Here is a 19,231-nt window from a genome sequence, read left to right as displayed (position 1 = left end):
TAAAGAGGTTTCTTACCATCTACATTGTTGAGACTCATGACTGTATCCATATCTTCTCCACCAATCAGCTCTGCTATTCTGTCCACTAAGACAGGGTCGTTAGTTGGGAATACAGCAACGTGGTCGCCAGCCTCATATCTAGAAGGGGGTGGGGTGGGGGGAATAAAACAAACATAAAAAAATATGTTAGGCCTAACGCCCGGTTCCTACGAATGCAGTACAATTTTTAACATGACAAATTCGTAACAAATAATTTGTATCATTTGAATTGTGCTCAACTCCTGCGAAACATTCGCTGCGAAAACAGAGCTGTGACGTCAAAATTCATATCCCATCCGCAGGAAGTGTGAACCGGGCTTTACACACTGATTCATGTGGCGCCTGCTTAAATTTTTAAGTGAGTTTGTCGAAGAAACAATGATCACAATTTTGTAAACATTAATGATACCGGAAAACGCAGATTTTCATTCATGTGTGTCGTCAATTTCGTGTCTATTACTGACCTAATTTTAGAGTCGCTGATGTCAAACTCGATGTGCATGCACGACCTTTCACCTCCCTTGTGTAGTTCCCTGTTGACGATGACGGGCGACAAGTATGGATTCTTGGCATCGAACGGACTGGAAAAAGAAAAAACATCAAATAATTTTAAGATCAGAAACACTACTATGTTGTTTCACTATGTAGGGTATAAAATGTGATACAGGCATTCAGGATGACTCAGTGGTTTCTTTCCAAATTTTCAAATTTTCACAGGTTTGTTATTTTATGCATATGTTGAGATACACCAAGTGAGGAGACTGGTCTTTGACAGTTACCAATAGTGTCCACTGCCTTTATCAGAGCCGTGCGTGTGGATTAGGTTTTCAGTGCCTACCTGATGGTTTAGGTTATTTCACCTTTGAGGTTTTCTTCCCACATCTAAAACTGAACATTTCTTCTTGCTCCCTATTCATCCTGCTATTGGCCCTAATTATTCTGTTGGATGTGTAATCAAATAACTAAAAACATAAAAACTTGACACTTTAATAAACAATTTTTGGGGTTGAACAAACAATTGACTAGAGTGGGATTCGAACCAACGACCTCCGGATTAACGTGCCGGCGCTCTACCAACTGGGCTATCTAGCCCTATATTGGCGGTGTCCCTATTTTGTCAATATCTTTGTTGAGAACTACCTTAAAAAGTGACAATGTTTTTTTTTTTTTATTATTATTTATTATCACTCACCGTTTCTGTGTCCTGAACGATCCCAGCCTAGCCACTTCCCCGGAGAACACCTTCTCAGAGGGCAGCTCATCGTGTAACTGGAGGCTGTACTGACGGATACTGTGGATGTAATGTGGGTACAAGGTTGTCAATTTCTTTCATTTTCTAATATACACAATAAATACATGTCAAATGGAATCAGGTTATCCGTTTGGAACAGTAAAATGTTTAGCTACGCCTTTCAAGGCTCACTTTACTTTAAACAATTTTAAAATAGACCATGTCATCCAGGGGCGCAATTTCACAGACTCTGTGGACGTAATGTGGGTACACGGTTGTAAATTTTTTGTAATTTTTCTCATCTACACAACAAATACATGTCAAATGAAATAGGCTTTCGTTTGGAACAGTAAACTGTTAAGCTAAGCCTTTCATGGCTACTTTACTTGAAACAATTTTAAAGTAGACCATGTCATCCAGGGGCGCAATTTCACAGAGCTGCTTATGCACTAGAAAAAGTAGCTCTTCACAACAAAAAATAATCAGTGTGCTGTTTTTCCGATTGAGACGCAAGAAAATTTGCTGTCAACAAAACATTTATAAGAAGTGTAGGAACTGGGCTTTACAACATGTACAACAACTGCTATCCCTATACGCCTCTCTTAATAATTATGCATGACGTCATAATTTTTACCCATAATGAGGCTTAGGGCGCATGTTGCAGTGGCTGCCTTTTTTTGAGTTAGCATTGTGACGTACCTCATGCATAAACATTAAGAGAGGCGTATACTACGGATCCTGTATATAAACAGGAATTAACATTATTATAATAGTAGAATACAGAGTATTAAGAAAAGCCGTGCATCAAAACAGAAAACTGAGTGTAAAAACAAGACAAAAATCTTACAAGGTTAGATGAGAAGTTACACATATCAAAAACAAATATCACACAAGATGATAATAAAACCTGAACCCTAAATTAAAACAATACATGCACTAAGGATTACACCATACTGCAAATAAAGCAAACGAGAGGCTAATGAAGCTTAGATAACTTTCTTAACAAAATAGAAAATACAGAAGCCAGTAATCGTCAAAACAGCAAAATTAAGGCTAACCAATACACACATTAAAAATTTGAAGAACAACTTGTAATACATCTTCTAACTGCAGTTAAAGGAACACGTTGCCTTGGATCGGTCGAGTTGGTCTTTGAAAAGCGTTTGTAACCGTTTTTTATAAAATGCATATGGGTAGAAAGATGTTGTAAAAGTAGAATACAATGATCCACACAAACATGCCTCGAAATTGCGTGGTTTTCCTTTTACCTCGTCGACTAACACGTCGGCCATTTATGGGGGTCAAAATTTTGACTCCCATAAATGGCCGACCATGTTAGTTTGCACAGTATAAGGAAAACCACGCAATTTCCAAGGCAACGTGTTCCTTTAATAACCAAGAAAGTAAAAAAAGTCAAACACATAAGAGACAAGAGATTTGCCCCCTATATAAGAATCAAACAGAGCAACAGCAATACAATACCAGACAAGTCTTGCGGGGGGGGGGGGGGGGGCATATGGTATTAATTCAACACAAATGCATGGTCTCTGAAGGGTTAACCAGTGGCCTTAACAAAGTTGAAAAACATTTTCGCAAACGGATAACTGGATAATTGTGTTATTTCCAGAATATACATCACGCCCAGCCACATAACCACAATCTGAGCCCAACAAAATCCTCAGAACTGTCAAACCACAAATCGTGGTGATCAAAATGACGAGAAAAAACAGCCCCAAGGTGGGAAGAGGTCATTTCCTTACAAAAACCTTGACAGCGAGAGGGGAAAAACAACAGTCTTGCATTTGTTTTTACAAATTGATTCTGTAGAAATTGTTATACTAATTTTAAAACTTCATGCAAAAACAAGTTGTACATTTTTCTCCACTGAACAAAATACTGGTCGCAATACATATATGAACACTTATTCTCTTTCATTTGTTATCATTGTTATTATTTCACTTATAAACTAAAGGGACCAATTTCACAAAGAGTTAAGACTAGTCTTATCTCAGGTTAAGACGAGTTACTCGTCCTATCTTAGGACAAGTCTTAAGTTTTTAATATCTCCTATGACTAGTCCTAAGTTCGGATCTCCTAGGACTAGTCCTAAGTTAGGATCTCCTAGGACTAGTCCTAAGTTAGGACTAGTCCTAACGCTCTGTGGAATCGACCCCAGGGCCTGTATAAGCCTTGGCTTTTTCCCTCCATTGTCACCATTATGTACAAAATTCTTGTATTGACAGATTGTCTAGTTGCGATGAATGGCAATAAACAATAAACAAACAATGAGGAAACAAACCTTGATTCGTCACCGGTGGCTTGAACGCCAAATCTTTGGCAGACTGCCGGCCAGAACTGCTCTCTCCATGTGACAAAGTCCTCTTCCATACTGCAAGACAGGATAAAAAGTAACGACGTAAAAACACCTCATCTAGCTTGCATTATTTATGCAAAGTTCAAGGGTGAAATTCACTGCTGGTGAACAAGTTTCAAACGGGGAAATGGTTCTCAAGAGCTAGATTGAAATGATGAATGTTAAATGTTTTGATCGCACCTGAAGGCATCAGGCCTGTGAGCGCACCATTAAAAAAAGAGCTGAAAAACTACATGATGTAAGAATGATCTGTGTGGTTCAAGCATTTACATTAATCCGTGAACTAGGCTTATCTCACATTATTGTATCTGTGCATTATTGTTACAAATCTTGTATAAGGCATGCCAAGCTTATATACATGTATATAAGGGGGAAAAGCAAAAAAATGAAAAAAATAACCACAAAAACATAAAACATTTATAGAAAAAAATATATATATATATATCAAATAATAAACCACAAGGGAAACTGACTGGGTACATTTTTAAATGATTTAGGATTGAACAAAGACAAATTGACTACAGCGGGATTTGAACCAACGACCTCCGGTTAAACGTGCCGTTATATATAAATTGGCCTGATCAATCAAAAATTTGATATCCGCTTTAAAGGAACGCTACAGAATTGGTAAGAAACAAATATCAAGATTTCACAAAAATCGAGATTTCACAGGCCTGAGTTATAGGTTCAAGGAGCTTTTGAGTACAGTATGGTCAGCACTAGAGAAGTAGAAGAAGAAATCTATGGACATTGTGTTTTGTGTCGTACAAATAGTACCCAAACCGTTTAAAACCCTTTGAATGCTCCTTACTTTCCATCATCATCGCCGAGTCCGCACTCATAGATTCTCTCTCCCCCTAACTCCTCTAGTCGAGTGTCCACGTATGTACCCATGGCATTGTAGTGCTCATAGGTCTTATTACCCAAACCAAATACCTGTAAAAACAAACACAAATTAGTCTTTTGTTCAACTTACTAATACGATGTTTCATTTCATTTCATTTATTCTGGTTGTGAAGCCAAGGACCCTCAGAAAAGCGAACTTAATCACTGTACAAGGCAAGGTCTCCATGGAGAGAAGACAAGGAAGGAAGTGTATTTTATTTTATTTTTTTCAGCCACATCCAACTGCTTAAAGACCCTGGACACTATTGGTAATTGTCAAATTCTCACGTGGTGTATCTCAATGTATGCATAAAATAACAAAACTGTAAAAATTTGAGCTCAAATGGTCATCGGAGCTGCGAGATAACTATGAAAGAAAAAACACCCTTGTCACACGAAGTTGTGTGCTTTTAGATGCTTGATTTCAAGACCTCAAATTCTTAATCTGAGGTCTCAAAATCAATTTGTGGAAAATTTCTTCTTTCTTGAAAACTATGTCACTTCAGAGGGAGCCTTTTCTCACAATGTTTTAATACTACCAACCTCTCCCAATGGCTTGTTACCAAGTAAGTTTTTATGTTAATAATTATTTTGAGTAACTACCAATAGTGTCCGCTGCCTTTAAGTGTCAATAACAGGATAGATAAAAACAGTTCCAGTTTCGTATGTGGAAGGAAAACCCCAGAGAATTATTTCAGGGGAAACCCATGTGAGGTCAGGTAGGGACTGAAACCCAAACAACGTAGAGCCCCCCCCCCCCCCCGACCAGTTTTGAACCAGGGTCCTTGAGGTGGAAGGCAAAGAAAGACACCACTAAACCAACTGCCCAATTTGATGTGGTAGGGTTGTGCCTGCTACTTGGAACTGTAGGAATTGAAACTTTGCATGGTGGAAATACGATATAGAAAGGTTTGCGGTAACACCATGTAATGACTATCTCTAATGAGTTGGGGTGGTTCTGAAAAGAACCGTTGGTTTCAACTAGATGTTTCAATCAGTGTGCACTGATCGTCTTCTGGAAAAAGAAGAAGACAATCAGAGCATACTGATCAAAACGTCGAGTTGAAACCAACGGTTATTTTCAGAACCACCCAAACTCATTAGAGATAGTCATTACATGGTGTTATCGCAAACCTTTCCATACTTTGAACTGGTTGAATGGAACTTGCGACTTCCGGTTAACTGACACTTACTGCGTATCGGAGGCCGCTCATGTCAACTGAGCCCTCATGTAGCCAGTCAAAGAATTCTTGAGCGTTGTCGGTGGGGTCACCTTCCCCGTATGTGGCTAAACAGAAAATAGCCATGGAGTTTTCAATTTCACTTAACCTCGGCAGGTCCTCCTACAGACAGAAGAGAGAAAAAATGTTTAGGAGTCGCTTTTTAAATTATACACTTAAAGGATTTGGGTACCTTTTCAAAATGTCCATAGATATACATTAAACTTACAGGGTTTGAAGATAATGATAGTGGAAAGCTTCCCTGAAAATATTACGTGCTGAGGTGCTGTAGTTTTTGAGAAATGAGCAAAACAATATCATGAAAATATGTTTGTAAATGATTAAAATAATTTTCGTCTCATGAGGCGAAAATTATTTTCATGAAATTGTTTTACTCATTTCCCAAAAACTACAGCAACTCAGCACGTAATATTTTCAGGGAAGCTTTCTACTATCATTATCTTCAAACTGTGTTAGTTTAGTGTAAATCTTGTGGACATTGTGTTTTTTGTCATACAAAAGTTACATAGACCCTTTAAAAAACAAAAATAATAATGGTTAGAATCAGTTCCAGTTTCGTATGTGGGAGGAAAACCCCAGAGAATTATTTCAGGGGAAACCCCTGTGAGGGCTACACTAAACTGATTTAAGCTCTTTACCTAAGATTGTACAAGCTTGCTAGAGTGAAAGCGTGCGGGTACGAAGCCTGCTTACATAATACATTTATCTTATCGTTTTGAAAGCCCTATTCTGCAATCTGGGGTGTTCCATATGGTGAATCTTATCTTTCTTATGAATTTGATTTAAGTTTTAAAATATGATTTAACAAAATGACAAAAAATGTTATAAAATCTTCTCATTTTTTTATTTATTTATTTATTTATTTTTATTTTTTGGGAGGGGGGGGGTCTAAAAAAAACACGGATTTCCGGTTAAAATCAGAGAAATCACATCCCTGTAATTACTTTTTTTTTCAAGGAAAGGTCTATTAACAACTGCTTCATTTAGTGCTGTACAGTGTAAATCACACATTAGTATGCAGGAACAATTAAAATTGATTAGGCACAGACATGCCCCCACAAAAAACAACTGAACTGTTACGCGATAGTTACTGGTACATGTTTCTTGGTAAATGCTGGTAGAAGAAATGCCTTAAAAATACATAACTATGATAGTGAGGTTAAAAAACATGTCAGGTCAAACAACTTTGATTTGAGCAACACGTGTCGTCTGCATGATCAGGACTAAAACCAGCATGTTTCCTAATGTCTTTCTGTTAGTTCATGTCATTTCATTAATCTTAATCACTGTACTAGCCAAGAACCCAAATGAGAGAAGACAATGAAGGAAGTTTTATTTTTAAATGTAGGAGGAAATCCCAAGAGAACTATTCCAGGGAGATCCACGCTGTGGAAGTGTTGTGGCCAAGCGGTTGTTAAGAGCAACTTATTCAAACTCCTAATCGACAGAGTGTGGTTTTTAATCCCTCAGCCGAGACACTTGTGTCTATAAGTAATACACTTAACCTTTGCTTTGTCCTTCGAATGGGTTGTAAAGCCGTTGGTCCCATTTGTATGTTGTGCAACACATGTGAAGGTTGGTTTAAAGTCGGTCGTGCGATGGTCGCGCGATGGAAATCCTGGCACCCGACCCACAAAAACACGATTTATATTGTCATCCCTGAGGCTGTGTTTTTTACGATCGTGCGTCAATATTGACATCGGGTGACAGACTATAAACCAGCCTTAAAAGCACCCAGTGCATCGAAAAGAGAACGGGTTCGCCCCGGTGTTCCTGGCTGTGGCTGCTGAATGTGCCATAGCACTTTGTAAACCCTTATAAGGAGCTTCATAATTGGGTCTCAGTATTCATAACTTCAACAACCTATCTCTCTGTTTAAATGTGTATACTAAGCGCCTTGAGTACCTTGTTGGTAGATACGTGCGCTATATAAGACTTTGATATTATTATATAAAAGTATTTGGAAAACTTTCAAAGGGAACTACATGAAGGCCAAGACCAGGGGCAACAGAGGTCATGACCCTTTGTGGACTTTGTGTAAATCCAGCCCTGTGATCTGTAAAAGGACTATCAATACATGAATGAAACTCACCATTTCACATTCCTCTGGATCGGCAATCATCCCCTTCATGCCATAACGCTGGGAATCTTTGGATAACCGCGTTGCAAACTCTTCTGCGGTGCCCGTCTGCGAACCGTAAAACACAACTACATTTTTCCCCTGTTCAAAAACAAGAGATAATAGTTAGTTATCGTATTTCATTGGATTCTATTTCGAAAAGCTTAAAGGAGGGTCTCCATGGTCAAATTCAGTTTTGTGGTGCACTCATTTTTTAAAAGAGAGTCCATAATCAAAGAAGGGGGAATATAACCTTACATTAAAATGGTGTTAAACGTCATTTTATGTGATATTGTTTCTTTAGAAACACGAATGGGTCTGTATATGCTATCAAACGCAGCATTTTTGCATCAGCCAAAAGCAGAGACGTCACTGTAGTAACGATGTGAAGATTGCACCAGTTTTCAAAACGTTCTGTTTGAGCTGCCATACTGCTCAAACAACGTCAGCAGCATGCTTTCTGGCTACATCTCAAACTTGAGAAATAAAAATTAACAATCACGCGCACTCGGACAAAAAAAAGTTGCTGTAAGTTTTTCCAGTCTTGTAATAAATGGACGACCTGGAAAAAATGAAAGTTTTTTTTTTTTTTTGAAGTGCCATCTCTGCAAAAGGGTCAAAGGTAAAGTACACACAATTCATAGAGAGTCTACAAATGTACACTTTACCCTTAACATATAACCAAGTATGAATGTACACGTATTACTTATTTGAGTTGGTTGTTTAAACAGCGGCTACAGAATGCTCACTAATAGTTGCTACACTTTTGTTATAGATGCAGTTCACGGGAAACAGAAAAAACAAATAACGAGTCTCGTACCTCACGTTAAAACATGGTCAAAATGTTGGTTTTTTTCCAAAACACTCCAAGCCAAAATTCTGAAAAACGTGAGGTCAAACAAACCCGTGCGACAAAGGAATTGTGATGTCATTGGGGGCTTTTTGATGTGGAAAATAGCGCCCTCAGTTTGTCAAAGCTGGAGAACTGTGTTCAAACCCAATTAGGGGAAAATCGCCACTGACGTCAAGGGGTCATTATAATAGATTAGCCATTTTTGACTCTCGGCTGAAAAAGCCACGCAGAGAGGTGCACTTTTGACTTGAATTATTTATTAACAAATGCAAATTTTAAGCTAAATCTGTATCTATGATATGTCTGTTTGGCCAAAAAAGGGTATTAGTTAAAATGTTGAGACTATCCTGTAGCCGCTGTTTAAGTACTGCCAGAATAAAAAAAGAAGAATAGTAAACATCAGGGCACACAGATCAATTTTTCAACCATATATAGGGAACTTCGAGCACTCTATTTACTTATAAATAAAAGTTATCTTGTAAATCGGTTCAAAGTCAACTGAGTTTAAATATAATGATGAGTCGCTAAAAATAAGAGATTCCACCAGCAATTATTCACAGGCCCGTTTGCTTCGTTTTTGAAAGGGCAATGACAAAAAGGCATTTTCTCCATGTTAAAGGGCACCCTATGGGAAAATTGTAAAAACTTTAACTGGAGCATTTCAAGGGGCATAAAGGTATCGCCTCTGTGAAGTATCAGGTCTGAATTGACAAGAAGTGCAACCCCTCAAAAAGAGGACAACAAAAAGTACTTTTTGTAGGACAAAAAAAAACACAAGTCCACAGATTCACATTAAACTTACACAGTTTGAATATAATGATAGTAAAAAGCTTCCCTGAAAATATTACTTGCTGAGGTGCTGTAGTTTTTGAGAAATGAATAAAACAATGTCATGAAAATAATATTTGTCTCAGTGATCATGAGACGAAAAATTATTTTAGCATGTAAAAACGTGATTTCATGACATTGTTTTACTCATTTCTCAAAAACTACAGCACCTCAGCAACTATTATTTTAAGATACACTTTCTACTATCATTATCTTCAAACGGAGTGAGTTTAATGTAAATCTGTGGACTTGTGTTTTGTGACACAAAAATTACCTAAATCCTTTTTTAAAACGACTGTGCTCACAACTCAGCAACGGCACAGGCAGTTTAGGACCATAAAAATTTGCTGACACAAAATGAGCATAACAATCACCATACTGCCCACGAAAATTACCATCTTGAATTGTAAACACGGACAAAATGTATTCTTGGTGCTAGACAAACTTTGAACGAACTACTTAAATTTCAGGGTCATGCGAATGGCGCTGCAAGAAGACTAAAAGCTTGTCAACCTTTTTAACATGATGCACCGTTAAAAAATGGGTTCTCTTTGGCAAACTGTGGGCCATGCATGCTTCATGGGCACTTTGATTCTAATAAAGTTCACTTTGAGTGTAATTAAAGTTCAATTCTGTAAAGTATCGAAGTGCACTTGATCCATACTAAAGACAAATGATATCAGTCTGAACTCTTGGTGCTTGTCAACGAAAAACAGGAACTTGAACTTCAAGTTTAACAGTGAAGATGTTAAAAATACTCATTATTATTATTTTTATTATTAAACAGAAATATTTTAATGATTTTTAAAAACAACTTACCGATGACTTCAATTTATCAATGAATCCCATATTACTTCCCCTTGTTAATGTTGGACTGTGAAACAATGAGAGAGAAAGAGAGTGAATGAGAAAATATGTTATTGACGTCACATTAACAAGTTACATGTTAGCCTGCAGTTTTGAAGGGGTGCCAAATTCTAAATCTGAGGTCTCGAAATCAAATTCCTGGAAAACTACTTCTTTCTCGAAAACTACATCACTTCAGAGGGAGCCGTTTCTCACAATGTTTTATACTATCAACCTCTCCCCATTACTCGTTACCAAGTGAGGTTTTATGCTGATTATTTTTGGAGTATTTACCAATAGTGTCCACTGCCTTTAAGCACAAAAATAAGCCGAGCAAAACAAAGATGTGCTAACCAAAATAAGGTTACCAGCCGAACTACATGAACACTGTCCCATATCGCCATTAAATTTGTGACTGGTACCCTGCTCATTTCTGCTTAGTAGTCAATTGTAAAACTGTATAAAAATTAAGCCCTAGTCTAAAACAAATTTATGCTAAAATCAAACTCTTTGGATTTCTGGTTGTGCTCTGTGGTCATAATGGGTTGATGTGGCTTGCTGCCAAAGGCGCCCTTGCATGCCTGCATCTCGCACACGTTGTAGCCGCGTCCTTTGCAAATCAGCTCTTAGCTGCGAATAAGGATCTGGATCTGGTTGTTACTGTACAATATCTTCCGGGGGGGGCTATCACCTACGATTAGCCTCCCGAATTATTATCCCTTTTATTATTATTATTATTATAATTATAGTAGACTTACGCTACTGTAAGTTTCTTGATGGCGGTGAACTGTTGATCGGCTGGCTTCTTTCCCCTGAAGAAGAACCAGTAGACTCCTATTCCTAGACTGACTGTCATCAGAAGGATGTCCAGCATTCCAAACATCGGCTCCGACACTACCTTACTGGCAGCCTCAGCCATTTCTGGTGTTGCCATTCTACCTGGAAATCAAAAAAGAACAAAACCAAAGATAGTTTTGAGTCAGGAGTTCTGTTTTTTGTGAGTTCAATTTGTCATTCAGCAACCATGTACATGTAACATTGTCAGGATCATATTTGATGATCATAGTGCATCTTAGTTAAAAATGAATAGATTTCATGTATAATAGATGTTAAGTTTGCATCGGGGATAAAGAATATTAATTTTGTTTTTTACCCATACACCGATGTGTGTTAGCACTGTATAATCAGTACTTTCCCGAGTCCTGTGAAAAAAATATCACAGGCATGTTACTCGGGTGGGATTCGAACCCACGACCCTTGTAATTCTAGAGCAGTGTCTTACCAACTAGACTACCGAGGTTGCCCGGTAGCTAGAGGCAGTTCGAATCCTATGTTTTGGCAGCGGGTACCGCAACGGTATACGATGTTAAATTTGCATCGGGGATAAGAATATTAGAGATTTGATCTAGTTTCAACTCTAATTAAGATGACGTTGTGTGCACAGAAGAAGGGCGTTACACTCGCTTCAGACAAGCGCGCCAGAGTCACGCTGGAAACAAATAGATAAGGAGCGGCTCTAGGTCGACCCAAATAACTTTTGGTTTCAGACAGGACAGGAGAAATCATACATGTAGGTTTGACTCGTGACAACAAGATTGATGTCTGATACAAAGGCGCTGTTTTGAACGATTGCAACAGTCAATCTTTCGACTTCTAATGAGTCCAGTCACTCCCAACTGTTTCAGGCGTCAAACTTTTCATCAAGTACTTGATTCGGAATTTGGTTTTCGGCGCGACTCTGGAGCGCCTGTCTGAAACGGGTGATACATGTAGGCTCTCCCTCCTTCATCCAGGCATACTAGTACATTATTTTCCAGCAACAGAAGGCTGTAGTTTAAAGCAATCCAATGACTCCAGAAAAAAAATGTTAGAATTACCCCCTAAGATTTGATTTCCTATTCCCATGCAGAATTTAACCTTCCTATGATGACTATTATGGCAGAAAACCGATCAAACTTTCACGCTCAGTTGTCTTGAAACACAATTTTGCACATTAATTGATAGCTTTCTCTGGTAACTACAGTTCCGCAATGTCCTCCTTCCTTGCACACCAACGATGTATTGATTTTTAGACAACTTGCATTTAGTGAAGAGTACCTGCAAATTTTATTTCAAAGAGGAATGCTTTAGACTTGATACAAATATAAACACTATAAAGAGTATTACATAAAAGTTTTAAGCCTTTAATTTCCCTTCTTTTTTTGTTTTTTTTTGTGTGTGAAATTTTGACTGTGTGGAGAAGACTGAAATACCTGTTGTTATCTTTTCTTGTCTTTCTCTCTATTGCTCACAAGCCCATATGGACCTGATGGGGATGTGCTACATTTATAAGTATAGTCTATTATTTTAATATTATTATTTGCCATGTTTTCTAAGGCATAATTATACAACTGCCCACTTACACACAGACTTTTTTCCAAGCACAATTAATGCAATGTCGGCAGATAAAGGTGAGGGTACCTCATAGCGGAAGTGTTTCTAAGGGTAGTCAGCTGCCACACTACCTAATGTGTAGGTAGTACATTTTAAGATTTAATTTAAGAGCAAGTTTTTGATTTTTCTTTCATTCATCATACAAAAATCAAAGCCGATCACTCAATTTATTTCTCTAGCCCAATTTGTTTTATATTATGGGAATGATTTCCTTTCACTAGACTGGCCGGCAGTACCCACGTGAAGAGGTTATTGACCGATCCTTGGGTGTTTTAACTAGTGACGTGGCCGAGTGGTTAAGAGCACCAAATTCAAAGTCTGTGTTTCTGATCAGCAGAGTGTGGGTTGGAGTCCCAGTCATGACACTTGGGTCCTTACGCAAGTATTGCTTCGTCCTTCGAATGGGATGTAAAGCCATTAGTCCTGTGAGTTGTGTAACGCATAAAAAAGCAGGGGTTTGCCCCGGTGTTCCTGGTTTGGTCGGCAGCATACATGTATTGCGCCACAGCACCTTGGTGCTATGTGAAAGGAGTACATTGTAGGTCTCACAATTTATACGTAGTCCAACATACACAATGTACCTTGCAGGAAAATACCTTTAGTCAAAGTGCCATGCGCATCACTGAGATGTCTTCCTTTCAGATGTGAATAATGAATGTTGTACATTTTTTTTTTTTTTAATTGAATGAGTGAATGTGATCGCTTGTCATAAGTACATCAGAAAGGTACATTTACAAATGTAAGACAAATTCAAAATTTCAAATCTGGGCGACTAAACACCCAGGTACAAAACACAGTACAAAACACAGTTTACCATAAGTGTTCCTTTAAGCTCAACTCAAAAACCTACAGAACTAACAGCAATTTTTACTTCGTAATGAATCCATACACTAAATGTATAAAGACAGGAACCTACGATAATTCCTGACCACGCAGTGCAGCTTACAATCCGATAGAGATCACTCCAACAAAAGTACACGACACCTATTATCGGGCACATAATAGCTCGTGACTCTAAAAAGATAGAGTTTGAACCCTGTTGCCTGTGTGCCCATGAAATACCGAAGTAGAAATTCACAATTCTTTAGCAAGAAGAAAATGCTTTTCAAAAACGAGGCAACTTTTACCTTGTAATGAATCCATACACTAGAAAGACACGACCCTACTATCAGTCCCCTACCAGCCACTGTAGCTTACAATCCGAAAGAGATCACGCAAAAGTACACAAAGGAGCACATGATAGCTTGTAACTCCAAATAGATAGAGTTTGAACCCTACTCCATTGACTCTGCATGAACTCTTCAACTCCGCTCTTGAAAGCACAAAATACCCACACAAAAATCTCTTTCTGAATAGCCGTCTGTGCAGGTTACCGTTGCCTAAAGTTGTATTTTAAAGGCACCCGGACTCAATTGGTAATTACTCAAAAATTATTAGCATAAAACTGACTCGGTAATTACGAGTAATAAAACGCTGTAGATAGTATAAAACATGGTAAACAAAAGTGAGAAACGGCTCCCTCTGAAGTAATGCAGTTTTTTGAGAAAGAGGTTAATTCTCACTCAAATGATAAAAGACTTCGGTGGGAGGCTTTAATTATGCATAAATCAAACAAGGTAATGCAACATGGGCAGTTTTGTCTTCACTACTCTCTTGCAAATTCGATGACCAATTGAGTTCAAATTTTCACAGGTTTGATATTTTATGATTGAGATTGAGATGACTGGTCTTTGACAAAACCAAACGTGTCCAGTGCCTTTAAAACAGAAATTGTTAAAAAAGTACAAACACTACAGGGGACAGGTGATTGTCCTTTTTTAGTGAGAGATGTACTTTTTCCACACAAAGCGAATAACACCATGAGGGCCAACACCAAGAACAATAAATTAACAAATTGAAAGAAAGATTTACACCCAAGTTTCCATACACTGTGTATAGCTAATATACCTTTAAAGCTACTTTAAAGTTTTTTAACATGTACGTGTACTGTAAATAGAGACAATAGTGAAGTTTACACACATGTCTCCATGCGTATATGCTGCGTTTTTGAAAGGGCAAGGTCGCCAAGGCATTTTCTATTTGGAAAAGGGGAAGGGCACCCTGGTAGCCTAGGACTAGGGGACATGGAGGCAATTGCCTTTGTTGCCTGCGTGAAGTATCTACCCTGTCTCCTACAATGGTGCTTAAGTCAATACTTTTATGTGAAACCGTTGTGTCTTTTATGTATGTTTTGCAATAAACAGTCTGCTCAGAATGGACGACCGCGCTTTGTATTCTCTACTTTGGCCCTAAAGTTTTGGGGCAAGAAATATAAAATCAATAATTATAATAACTATTGGTCATTTTAAAGCGTGATTCTTACTTGCTACATCCCAGGGCATAATCATGTTTTTTTTTTCTGTACCTCGAAGCAGTGACACATTACTGTGTGACTCCAAAACAAAATCTAACAGGGGTCAATGACAAGGTATGTGACGAGAGGTATTTTCACTTACCGACTGCCTAAACATACTTTTGTCAACCACTGGTTTGAAAAGACTCATGCCCCTTACATCGCCATGGAGGTTTTAAATGGCAGAAATCTCACAATAATTCTTTGGTAGAACCTACAAATATGTAAGATATTGTACAATTAAAGGCAGTGGACACTGTTGGTAATTGTCAAAGACGAGCCTTCATAGTTGGTGTATCTCAACACGCATAAAATAACAAACCTGTGAAAATTTGAGCTCAATCGGTCATCAAACTTGCAAGATAATAATGAAAGAAAAAAACACCCCTGTCACACGAAGTTGTGTACGTTTAGATCTCAAGAGAGATCTCAAGTTCTGAATCTGAGGTCCCGAAATCAAATTCGTGGAAAATTACTTCTTTTTATACATGTACCATCAACCTCTCCCCATTACTCGTAACCAAGAAAGGTTTTATGCTAACAATTATTTTGAGTAATTACCAACAGTGTCCACTGCCTTTAACAAACTAAGTCCTTGATCTCCAATGGGTTAAAAAAAAACAAGCATACTCTAAACATCTGCACACACCAATTATGTAGGTAAAAATGAACACATGTACGTGTACACAAATGTACAGGTACATGTACTGTGTTCTATGGATATTTTTAATGTTGCCTTGGATCGGACGAGTTGGTCTATAAAAAAGCGTTTGAAACCGTTTGTTATGAAATGTATATGGTTGGAAAGATGTTTTAAACGTAGAATATAATGATCCACACAAGTATCACTCAAAATTGTACGGTTTTCATTTTACATCGCAAATTAACACGGTCGACCATGGGAGTCAACTTTTTGACTCCCATAAATGGCCGACTGTGTTAGTCGACGAGGTAAAACAAAAACCACGCAATTATGAGGCATATTTGTGTAGATCATTGTATTCTACTTTTACAACATCTTTCTAACCATATCAATTTAATAACAAACGGTTACAATTGAAGACCAACTCGACCGATCCAAGGCAGCGTGTTCCTTTAAAACTCACAGAGTTCAGTACAATACAAATACTGTACTGGACATGTGGCCTTGTTCAAACTTACATAACCAGTTATGTACCAAACATATTGGTGGTTGCATAAACCTTATTTATGCACCTGAAGGGCATCTAAATATGGTAACTCACGTTCGCCACACATGTACGTCCTTACATTGTATATTACAACGTATCAACTACGCATTTTCCATTGTTGCATCATCGTTTACCTCTTAAAGTCTCAAACATGTTCGCCTGATTATGTCAATGCATTAAGGTCTATTATGGGAGCTATTTTCTCACACCAGATTTACAATACATTGTATCCTACATTGTGAACAAACTGTAAATATGGTAACTGTCCCATTGTACAAAAAACCCCTAAAAACTCAAAGATTTTAACAAACTTGTTATCATATTTCAATGTCATGAATGTACTTGTCTTTGTTACTGAAACCAAAGGGGACATAGTTACCCCCAGGGCCACAACTAATTACCCCGGTCTCCCCACGGAGCAATTAAAATTGCTCCATGGTCTCCTCAACATAAATATCCTGTTGGGATATGTGCCCTCTTTTCCACATTAGGAAAAGTGGTCCATGGCTTTTGTCAAAACTTAATCCCTGACCTGACAGAACTATTCACCAAAGGTATGCAACTCATACAAAAATAGGTCAACTATGACATCCCATGCCAAAACCAGACAATTCCTGCCCTAAATGGTTTCATTACGCAGCTTTTAAAGATTAGAATAAAAGGGAGTTCTTTCAAACTAACACCTGGCCCAGTTGAATGGGGATACCAAAGCAGCAAATATTTCTTTTAAACAAATTTCTGTATACATAGCCTAGTACATGTGATGTAGCAAAAACTACACAATGTGTGGGCTTTATTTTTTACTAAAGTTACACCATTTGTAAGGTTACGCTGGAAGAGCAAAGAAATTATTTAAGAGTACAATGTCAGATTTTGTGTATGTTGTTGTTGCTGTTGTTGCAGGGTGTATAATCTAATTCAAAATAGTTTGATGAAGACGCAATGTTTCTTAAATGAGTCGTGAAAACCATTTTTTGGAGTAGGTGGCAAGAGGAGTAGATTGCAACGGGTTTCATTGCAACAGCCCCCTGAAAAAAAAAATATAGCCCATGCACCTTCAATCAAGTGGCCTTCAGGCCTTGTGTGTCTGGCCGACTCGAATAAAAAAAAAACATAATTTTTTTTTTAACTCTTACACTTGGTTACAACAGGTACACAATGTGCAACCCACCATTATAAAAACAGTTACACAGTGTCCTAGCCATAGCCAAGTCGTAGCTGTAGCCGCCAATTCGAATTTGGCTATACCATGACAACATTAAAGGTGAAAGGGAATCACAAATAATAGACAGGCACTCATGTACCCAAAAACAAGCCCTGACAAGCATTCCGCAAACAAAACTTAATAATTCTATTGGCACTTCTTGTAAGCATCCTAAAAAAAATCAAATAAACAATTTTTTCCCTCACAGAACTATGACCTCGTCTTCCCCAACTTTTTTAACAACCATCCCCCCAAAAAAGATCTCACGTTTTCTCCGGAACATGGTGTGCACGGTACCCCCCTGTGCCCACACGTATTCGGGGCTCAAAGGTACACTTGAAGCGAGCCAACACACAACAGCACAAGGTCCCACAGTTCAGTTCACTGGCCCACAACAATGAATTCTTACTGCCAAACGAACTCAGGGGTGACTATCGTTCCAGAGTTGTCACTGTGAACTTTTTTTGAAGTTCACTGGAGTGTCGTCATTCCTCACATCAGTTCAAAATACTTTTTTTTCCGAGCAAAGATCGAGAGAGAGAGAGAGCATGGACATTGTACTTCATGCTGTACATGTAGCAATGATGAGGTGTATCTGTTACTGTACAGCAACACCCACTGACTGATCAAACCTGAACACAGGCTCAGAACATTCTGAACATGTCACCACAGCCAAGTCCTGTGCATGTGAACAAGTACATTATGTAGTATGCACCAGCAAAGCTTCTGTACATGTGTGTGGTGCATGTGTACACTGTCTAATCCACCTTTTCCATATTTAGAACCCTTGTTTGACATAGGATTAGCCGAAGATATTACAGATTGTGATGTGGTGTAATAGTGTGGTGAACATGGTGAACTAAGATTTAGTTGTTAACAAGGGCCTTTTGAGCTACATGTATTTGTGTCTGACCAAGGAGGAAGGAACTATCATCCTGCAGATAAGACATGTCTTATCTGACTTTAAGAGCCCAACACATTGTTGCGTCTAAAGCCCGTTTCACACGCGCTTTCTAAACCATGGTCGTTGGGAGCGAAATCACATTCCCGTTATATAATCACAAATTTGCGTCGTGTGAAATGAATCCGTGCGATGAAATCACCAAGGACCCGCGTAATAAACAACCGGGATCAAGACCTCCTCCACAAAAATCGCAACCCTGTTTTGAATCGCCGAGTCACTCGTGTGAAATGACACACAGTAGATTACAAAGGTCCTCGGTGATCGCACAACGATCATGCATGCACAAACCATGGGGTTGCATTTCTTTATGCACACACTTTTAAGCAGCACACGTCATTACTGATGGAGAAAGTTCGTATCTTCCAGGTATCCAACAAAGGTGTCGGCAGCACAAACTGAAAATTAGTTTGTTTTATTGCTTTCCTCAAAGTTTGTTTCTTTAATAATAAACCAAGAAGCTTCCGATCAAGAAAGCCTTGAATCTGGCTTTTCCGCTTGCAATTTCAAACAAAATGCTTTCGGATACATTCAGTTTTGGAGTCGGGACGCTGAGAAATCGTTTATTTGTTATCGTTTTGTCAATTTCCTTGACATCCAAATGGATTCACGTTGCAAAACACGTAACGACTACC

The 19,231-nt window shown here is 38.3% G+C and overlaps 1 protein-coding gene across 2 annotated transcripts in view; it reads right to left on the bottom strand.

Moving 5' to 3' along the window:
- The window catches only part of LOC139938741 (NADPH--cytochrome P450 reductase-like), a 34,811-nt gene that overhangs the window by 10,613 nt on the left and 4,967 nt on the right, over positions 1-19,231 (bottom strand). Inside the window, exons 1-10 of one of the 2 annotated variants that reach the window (XM_071934358.1) lie at positions 13,977-14,092; positions 11,175-11,355; positions 10,390-10,444; positions 7,863-7,991; positions 5,723-5,872; positions 4,456-4,580; positions 3,570-3,659; positions 1,232-1,330; positions 504-620; positions 17-138 (exon numbers count right to left, since the gene is read on the bottom strand). In XM_071934358.1, the coding sequence (XP_071790459.1) occupies positions 17-138; positions 504-620; positions 1,232-1,330; positions 3,570-3,659; positions 4,456-4,580; positions 5,723-5,872; positions 7,863-7,991; positions 10,390-10,444; positions 11,175-11,355; positions 13,977-13,992 (1,084 nt within the window). In that variant the 5' untranslated portion in view covers positions 13,993-14,092. Of the gene's footprint in view, positions 1-16; positions 139-503; positions 621-1,231; positions 1,331-3,569; positions 3,660-4,455; positions 4,581-5,722; positions 5,873-7,862; positions 7,992-10,389; positions 10,445-11,174; positions 11,356-13,976; positions 14,093-19,231 lie in introns of those variants that run through there. The other variant, XM_071934360.1, reaches the window with a different exon arrangement.

The sequence above is a fragment of the Asterias amurensis genome, chromosome 6 (genome assembly GCF_032118995.1).
Source record: "Asterias amurensis chromosome 6, ASM3211899v1".
Lineage (NCBI taxonomy): Eukaryota > Metazoa > Echinodermata > Asteroidea > Forcipulatida > Asteriidae > Asterias > Asterias amurensis.
The sequence above is the reverse complement of the archived record's forward strand: the minus strand, read 5'-3'. Positions and strand labels throughout refer to the sequence as shown.